This window comes from Triticum aestivum, chromosome 3B (assembly GCF_018294505.1).
Source record: "Triticum aestivum cultivar Chinese Spring chromosome 3B, IWGSC CS RefSeq v2.1, whole genome shotgun sequence".
Lineage (NCBI taxonomy): Eukaryota > Viridiplantae > Streptophyta > Magnoliopsida > Poales > Poaceae > Triticum > Triticum aestivum.
Window position 1 is genome coordinate 199,469,899 of NC_057801.1, and position 8,739 is coordinate 199,478,637.

General features: G+C 49.7%; 1 protein-coding gene across 3 annotated transcripts; it reads right to left on the bottom strand.

The window, feature by feature from the left end:
- Positions 1-4,456: 4,456 nt before the first annotated feature.
- Positions 4,457-8,739, bottom strand: LOC123069351 (uncharacterized). 3 transcript variants are annotated; one of them, XM_044492184.1, is made up of 5 exons: positions 8,636-8,739; positions 7,849-7,946; positions 6,254-7,726; positions 5,877-5,994; positions 4,457-5,357 (listed from the first exon to the last, which is right to left on the bottom strand). In XM_044492184.1, the coding sequence occupies exons 3-5, from the start codon at positions 7,715-7,717 to the stop codon at positions 4,729-4,731; spliced, it is 2,211 nt and encodes a 736-aa protein (XP_044348119.1). In that variant the 5' UTR covers positions 7,718-7,726; positions 7,849-7,946; positions 8,636-8,739; the 3' UTR covers positions 4,457-4,728. The 3 variants fall into 3 exon arrangements, with proteins under 3 accessions (XP_044348119.1, XP_044348120.1, XP_044348117.1); XM_044492185.1 differs by lacking the exon at positions 7,849-7,946; XM_044492182.1 differs by lacking the exon at positions 8,636-8,739 and having other exon boundaries at positions 7,849-8,613.

Consider the following 8,739-nt stretch of genomic DNA (forward strand, 5'->3'; position numbering starts at 1 on the left):
TCGTGATCGTCAAGTACTGAAGTCCACCAACAATGCTCCTGTACTCTGTGGCATCCGCAGGAGACAAAAGCTCACCATCAACAGCTGTTATCTTGTCGGTAGACGACATGGGTGTGGTGGTCGGTTTGCACTTCAGCATGCCCGCTCTTTGTAACAACTCCAAGGAGTACTTCTTCTGCGTAAGGACAAGACCAGTAGCACGAGAAGTGACCTCAACTCCAAGAAAGTAGTGAAGCTTCCCAAGATCATTGACCGCAAAATCAGCACCAAGAGAGCAGACAAGAGCATCAGCAGCATACTAAGAAGAGCTGACAGGGATAATATCATCGACATATACCAAAAGATACATAGTGACTTCTGGCTTTTGTAGAAGAAATAATGAAGTGTCAGCAGTGGACGGCACAAACCCATGAGCACGAAGGGCAGAGGCAAGGCGGGCATGCCAGGCACGAGGAGCTTGCTTCAAACCATATAGTGCTTTGGAGAGACGACAGATATAGTCAGGACGATCAGGATCAGAGAAACCAGGCGGCTGTTTCATATAAACCTCTTCCTCTAAAAATCCATGTAGAAAAGCATTCTGCGCATCAAGTTGACGAAGTGACCAACCACGAGAAACAGCAATGGAGAGAAGAAGCCGAATAGTGGTAGGCTTGACGACAGGACTGAAGGTGTCCTCATAGTCAAGACCATGGCGCTGCCGAAAACCGCGAGCAACAAGTCGCGCTTTGTAACGCTCAATAGATCCATCCGAATGCTTCTTCACTTTGAATACCCATTTTGAGTCAATAACATTTACCCGTGGTGATGGAGGAACGAGAGTCCATGTCTTGTTACGAAGGAGAGCATGAAACTCCTGCTCCATAGCCTCACGCCAATGTGGAATGCGCAGGGCAGCCTGATATGAGCGAGGCTCAGAAGATGGATCCGCAACAGCAGCAGCCAAACAAGCAGCCAACCAAGCAACCGTACCATCCTTACGTTCCTTAGGTTTGAAAATGCCACTGCGACTGCGTGTATGTGGTCGGGACACAGGAACCACCGAGGTCGACGGAGCAGCCTGCAACGGGCTGGAGGACGGCGACGTTGACGAGTCAGCCGGTGACGAGGAGCCAGACACAGTAGCCTCGGGCTCGGTCGACGAAGAAGGCCGGCCCACCGGCGAAACCGGTAGAGCAGACGAAGCAGCTGGCGACGCCGGCGTCACAGACCGGGCCGATGGCGAGCCCGGCATAGTGGGCCATGGCGCGGCCGGTGTCGCGGGCCGATCCGCGGATGAAGGCGACGTGAGGACGGCGTCGCGGACCCGAGCTGCAGGCGAAGACGGCGTGACGGGCCGAGCCGCGGGCGAAGACGGCGTGACAGGCCGAGCCGCTGAAGACTCGGCGGCCGCTGGCGAAGAGGGCCGAGCCGCTGGAGACTCGGCGGTCGCTGGCGTAGCGGACCGAGCAGTGGAGATGCTCGGCGCGACGGGCTCTTCGGGTGACCATGCATGGGCACGCGAATCGATGCCATGCAACATAGGGCGATCGACGTGCCCATCAGAAGGCGGCGATGATGATGGTGAATCCTCCAACAGCTCCAAACGAACCCCACGTCCGGTTCCTGCACCATGGTTAGGTAACAGCAAAGGAGAGTATGCAACATCATCAAATTGGTCAGAAGCAACAGAGGATGAATGCAGAGATGGTGGTTCGACAGTGGACACAGGAAGTTTGGCAAAGGGAAAAACATGCTCATCAAACACGACGTCCCGAGATATATAGACACGATTAGTGGGAACATGAAGACATTTGTAACCTTTATGAAGAGAGCTATAGCCAAGAAAAACACACTTCTTAGAACGAAACTCAAGCTTGCGCTTATTATATGGACGAAGATGCGGCCAGCAAGCACACCCAAATACCTTGAAAAAGGTATAATCAGGTTGTTCATTAAGGAGAACCTCAATGGGAGTCTTCATGTTTAAAACACGAGTGGGAGTACGGTTGATGAGAAAGCATGCAGTGATGAAAGCATCACTCCAAAACCGAAACGGAACAGATGCATGGGCCAAAAGAGTAAGACCAGCTTCAACAATATGACGATGCTTACGTTCGACTGAACCATTCTGCTGATGTGTATGTGGACATGCTAAACGATGAGCTATCCCAAGCGACTGAAAGAAGGAGTTGAGGTTGCGATACTCGCCCCCCAGTCCGACTGGACATGAACAATTTTGTGCTTGAGAAGACGTTCAACATGTTTTTGAAACTGAACAGAAATATCAAACACATCAGATTTGCGTTTAATAAGGTAAAGCCAGGTAAAGCGACTATAAGCATCAACGAAACTGATATAGTAATTATGACCACTGACAGAAGTCTGAGCAGGACCCCATACATCTGAAAACACAAGTTCTAAAGGATGTTTCACCTCACGACTGGACTCCGAAAAAGGAAGTTGATGACTCTTCCCCTGCTGACAAGCATCACACACTGCTACATCTTTATTACTAGACAAACTAGGAAGCTCATGACGACGCAAAATATGACGGACAATAGGTGTGGCCGGGTGACCAAGACGAGCATGCCACTGTGACGGAGAGACCCGAACTCCACTGAAAACACGGGCGACGCCAGGATGCTCCAGACGGTAGAGGCCCTGGCACAACCGCCCACTAAGAAGAATGTCCCTCGTGCCCCGATCCTTAATAAAAAGATCAAAAGGGTGAAATTCACAAAGCACATTATTATCACATGTGAGTTTAGGAACTGATAGAAGATTACGGGTCACAGATGGAACTCGAAGAACATTGCGAAGCTGAAGACTCCTATTGGCATGTCTAGTGAGAAGAGATGCTTGACCAATATGAGAGATGTGCATACCTGCTCCATTGGCGGTGTGGATCTTGTCGGAGCCATGATAGGGTTCACGAGTGTGAAGCTTCCCCATCTCGCTGGTCAGATGCTCTGTCGCCCCAGAGTCCATGTACCAGTGTGGATCGATGGAGTAGGACTGAGTGTGTCCCTGTTGCTTCTGCGGCGCGGGACGATCAGCCATGGCGACCTGACGGGCATTGTTGCGTGTATCTTTGCCGTCATTGCCAAGACCAAGGAAGCTTCGCTGGAAGCGCTTATGACACTTGGAGGCCCAGTGCCCATCGCGGCCACAAAGCTGGCACACACGTGGACCGCCAGCCCCCGGTAAGGTCGCAGTAGGTGGGGGGGCCGAGGCGGGCGACGGTGGCAGCCCCAAGGGAGACCGGGGTGATGAAGAAGAGCGGCCACCCTTGGTGGCGGCATTGGCCGAGAGGGAGCCAGTGCCCCTGGAGCGGCGTGTCTCGACCCGTTGCTCAGTGAGAAGGAGCCAAGAGAAAACCTCGTGTGCCAGCATGGGTGTCGAGTTGCCCCGCTCGTTGATGATCTCGACTAAGGCATCATACTCCTCATCAAGACCGTTGACAATAAACGAGTTGAACTCGGAGTCGGTGAGGGGCTGTCCAATGGAGGCCAATGTGTCGGCGAGACCCTTGACCTTGTTGTAGAACTCAGTGGCAGTGGAGTCAAGCTTCTGACACTCTCCAAGCTGACGACGGAGTGCAGAGACACGAGCCTGGGACTGCGCTGCAAAGGTTCGCTCAAGGATGGTACAGGCCTCATGAGACGTCTTCGCGAAGACAACAAGTCCGGCAACTGCCGGCGAGAGCGACCCCTGGATGGAGGAGAGGTTCGCCTGGTCCTGCCCCGTCCAGACGCGAGGGGCCGGATTGTAGACCGGACCGTGCACGCTGTCTACCAGTGCGGGTGGGCAGGGAAGCGATCCGTCGACGTAGCCTAGCAGGTAGTGACTCCCCAAGAGCGGGAGAACCTGCGCACGCCAGAAGATGTAGTTGTCGGCGGAGAGCTTGATGGTGATGAGATGACCGAAGTGAAACGGCGGCGGCGAAGACGATCCCATCGAGGGGGCTGCCTGGGGTGCAAACACCATGGAGGCAGCCGGAGGCACCGAAGCCGATGCGGGAGGAGGCGGGACCGCAGCCAGGGCGGACGCTGCAAAGCTCGCGGCCGGGTCGGACGCCGCAAGGCCCGCGGCCGGGGTGGACGCCGCCAACCCCGCCAGCGGGGCGGTGTGATCCACTTGCAGCAGGAGCGGCGGGACGACGCCCGCGGAGTCCGCAGCGGACGGCGGCGCCGCGGTGTGGACCACGAGGTCGCGCCCAAGCGAGGGCGCCGGCGGCGTGGAGTAGACGGAGTCGATGCTCCTGGTCACGATCGGAGCCGGAACGGCGACGGCATCGAGCGGGAGGTTGAGCAGAGCCGCAAGAGAGGCCGGGAGGAACCCCGCAGCAGTGGAACCGGTGGTGGCGGCGCTCGACATGGCGGCGGTGAAGGCGGCGGCGGTGCGGGTATTAGGATTTGGAAGCGGAAGCGATCGTAACCTAGCGTGATACCATGTAAGACAATAAGTTTTGGGGGAACCAGCACAACCCTCTAGGGGTAGCTTATCTCATTATATATAATGGATGTGTTACAATACGTACATAAGTACAGAAGCTATACATAGTCTAACATGCACAGATTACAGTAGTTTCTTAACCAAGGCAAAGAGCCCCCATCAGGAAAAACAAACGTGACCAACTCTTAAAGAAAAAGCAACTGAAAGCACGAGCTGTGCCAATGATGTACAGACTACAGCTAAATCTCCACGACAGGGCAAGAACCTCTCCTACTTCCCATCTTTCTCTGGTCAGTTTACCAGCATTTCCAAAGCAACCTCCTCAATGAGCAAGGACAGAACGTCCTCCCCGGCGTCCCTTACCCAGCACTCCGTTTCCTCCATGCAGATCCAATCCTGCCACCCCATGTCCCACGCGCTGTTGATCGACGGGTCCGTGCATCCAAGATCCCTCTCCAGCTTCATGGACATACTGTCTTTGGTGCCACTGCCATGGTCGTCTTTGTCGTCAGTGTAGCTCTTCAGCTTTCGGGTCCCATCGCTGATATCACCTAGCAATGCCTCGAGGGAGAAGTATGGTGTTGCTCCGCATTTCTGGGTCCTGAATCCGGTGTAATACAGGCTATTCTGCTGACGATGTTTTCGTTCCAGTTGCTCTATTGCTATGTCTGTGTAGAGTTCACGATCTCCCATTTCAGCCTTGCTGGTATCTTTGTATTGCTCGATCAGATGGTCATAATCATATGAGTTAATGCCTATGAGTTGTGCTGCTTGGTTAACGAATGACTTGTTGCTTAGGAGAAGCAAACTCATCTCGTCTTTTATTTCAACTTCCTTTTTTGGTGTTCTGTTTATTGATGGGCTGCTTTGGCTGGAAATCGGTGAAGCTTCACTGGACCTGCTTAAATCTTCCTGAGTGTCTGCCATGAAAAGGAATTGTTAGTGTTAGAACTTCTTCTTTTTTGCGAGGGAGAGCATCTAGGATGTGCAAGTGATGATATGCAATTAATTCTTCTCCCATCAAGAAATTTTAATATGCAACCCACGAACAAAACCATGGTACTCCCTTTGTCGCTGCATATAGGCCATCCTAGAAAGCATGCAGCCAAATATTCTTAAATTTACCATAAAATTGTAAGATTGTCTACCTGAATTCAGTATCACCAAAATTGCTAATTGCTATGTGAAACTTATTCTCAAAACCATATAATATTATAAATCAGCAGTAGATGTAGTGCTTTGTGAACCGTTTCATTGTAAACCCAAACCAAGGCACCTAGAAGTAAATTGCAATTCCTTTCTGGCCAGTTTATTCACATATCAGCAGTAGATTGGAGTTAACTTGGGTGTCATTATTACTTTAGGCCATTTGGGAACAGTGGTATAAACAGAAGCAATGAAAATGCTTTTAGAAGAACAAAAGGTTTGGTGATTATTACCATCGATGGAAGGTTCTGTGTCCCAATCAGCGCTCTGGCAGCTTTCATCACTAGGTGTCGCACTATGTTCTGTGGATGGACAATCAGTTTGGATGAACTCTCTGTGCACCTCATAGGCCTGCATTGTGAGCAAAAAAGGTCCGAGGACATAAGTGTTTGAACCAACCATTTCATTCAAGGTACGTCTGATTTAACTTAAACGCCTAAAATCAAATATTTGAATAGCTTTCAAATGATACTTATTGTTATGAATCTGAAGATTTCGATTTCAAAAGGTTCTCGCTTTGTGGTCATTCTTTTACCAACTTCAAAGCAGTTTTGTGTCTCAAATAGCATGAAAGATTTTCAGGCTATGCTATATAGTGAAGGATGCTTACCACAATGTCATCAATAATTGAGTTGTTCACATTTCTACTTGACACTATTTTCTCTCTGGAACTACCAGGTGTTCTTCGTAAGACCGGCTTCATTGTACGGCATGTTGAAGGATTGCTACTTGATGCAACCGATTTCTTCTCAGTCTTCTTCACTAGTTTAGCTTTAGTGTGAGATGCTGATGCTGCCTTAGCCTTCACATCCTTCCTCCTTTCTCCCTTCCTATCAGCCAAATGATATTTCTGTTTATTGCTGCTTCTACTGTTGATCTCAATTTTTTGTTCTATGTGCTGCTTTCGGGTTATATGAGATACAACCTTCACATCCTTGGGGGTTCTGGTTTGAGCTTGGCCCATCCTTTGTTCTCTTTGGATTGATTTCACCGAGCCAACTTCAGTAGCCGCTGAGGTATCTTGCGAAGGAAGGGTGTGCTCATGAAAATAAGGAAAATCCATCTGAACATTGTGCTGCTGGACCTTGCGCTCATCAGAATTCATGGTATTTAAAAGCCTCTTGACTTGGGTTGTCTTCATCATTTCCTGCCCTGCCTTCCCCTTACGTTGCAAGTCCTTTCCTAACGACTGTCTTGGTAGCTTTTCTGCTGGTAGTGGTTTTGACTTAGGCATGTCAATATCAAACTGCGCCCTTGGTGAAGTTACTGTCTTCAGTGTCTTATCTTTCTTGGCGGTATTTCCCTTGTGTGGGGGCAAACCTTCAAGGCCCATGAGCCTTGCTACCAAACTCGGGGTTTTATTTGTTGGTACCAAACTTGGGGTTTTGGACTTGTCAGGTTGCACAGGTGGACACGATAATGATCTTGGCACCACCTTCTTCTGCTTAGTAGACTTGGATACGGCGGTATTGTTTGGCGTGCTCTGTGATGACTGACTCAAGGAGGCCTGCTGCTCACCATTGGAGGACACTGACAAGAGTTTCACCCTGTAAAGGCTGTCCTTGATCACTCTCTTCAGCTCGTCGGTAGAATTCCTTAGTTGCCCATCGAATCTACAGCTGACACTTCCAGGGACCAGCTTCTTGGCGGTTGATGCTTCGAAGAGTGCTTCATGGATTCCGGTCACGTCAAATGATTCCTCGCCATTCCCTGGCCTTCTCTGCTTAGTCGATTGCCGCATGCTCTGTGACACTGTTTGGAACTTCTCAAGCATCACAAGGGAGTCCTGGAGGTCCATAGCACCCCTAAGGAGGTCCTCGGCAAAATGCCTCGAGAGTGTGGAACCCATCACGTAATCTCTTTGCGATAAGATGGACCTCTCCTCCCGGTTGATTTGCGAGGGGCGCCAATCCTGGCTTTGGCAGCTTCGGCAGACTGTGGGTCGTAGTGTGACAACATAAGGGGCATCACACTGAGTCCTTTCAGGATAGCCGCCATCTTTGCTCCTGGAGCTGGAGGGATGACTCTTTGAAAGGGACCTGCAAACCACTGATCTGAAACTGTCTTGAGGCATCTTGTTCTTCTGAAAAAAGAAAAAACAGAGGGACGAATAAGCATACTAAAATGGTCAGACGATATATCATACACAAATTCAAGTGAGCAAACATAACTTCCTGGTCAAAACAAAGAAAGAAGGCTGCTTACATTATATATTTTTATTCTTCCCTATAACATAATTAAAGAAGTTATTTTCCTTTAAGAGTCGATGTCTGTCTTGAGTTCTTGACTCTGGACTCAAGATCCTGGATAGGAACAAAGAGGAACCTATGAATCAGTACAACTCAGCAGAAAGCTATTCGTACCACTCTACAGATGGAAAGAAACATACAAAAAATTAGTAGTTTTTGGCTGTATGTATAGACTATGATATCTTCCAAGTTTCTGGCTTTTGCGAGGGAATAGCGACTGCTGACTAATTAAATAGCCAAGGACAAGCAGTTGAAGAAATTGGATACAGAAGAAAGCTATGGAGGGGCTTTTCTCTATTTTGCCACGGAAAATCTGCGGCTTGACCAGCCACCTGGCCTTCACCGGCGCTCAAATTTCACAGGCATCATGTCAGCAACAGGTAATTCATCACAGGCAATGCCCTGCTTTCCACCCACATGAAAGTAAATAAATAAATAAAAAGGACAAAAGGAGATGGAGGTGGCCAGGAGGTGGTAGTTGGAATAAAAAGGTCATTTGATCCCTTAACTGCCCTGAGGTCAAATTGAACAAATCGTAAACCCTAGCAAACAGTTAAAATAACCACCGAATTCCCCTATCCATATGAGGATGTTTCTCAAATAGCACAGAAATACTCTACTACTACCAGCTAACAACCCAAAAAACTGCCTAAGAAATCGCAACAAAGCAGCACATTTCTTCAACTCTCAGGCCAAGAAGAATGTGTGGCAGAGCCTAGAGCGGGCCAGGCGAAAGGATTTACCAGGACACTTGCAGGGGAAAAAACGAGAAAGAAGAAGGGCCAGGAACCCTAGAGTTCTTGGGGCGCCATCCTCCGCATTCTACCACAAAACGAGAGAGAGAGAG

Coding starts and splice junctions, on each gene's coding strand:
- LOC123069351 (XM_044492185.1), bottom strand. CDS start 7,717: ATGCCTCAAGACAGTTTCAGATCAGTGGTTTGCAGGTCCCTTTCAAAG. Junction 5,995..6,253: donor CAATTATTGATGACATTGTG/GTAAGCATCCTT, acceptor CTCACAATGCAG/GCCTATGAGGTGCACAGAGA. Junction 5,358..5,876: donor CACAGAACCTTCCATCGATG/GTAATAATCACC, acceptor TTTTCATGGCAG/ACACTCAGGAAGATTTAAGC.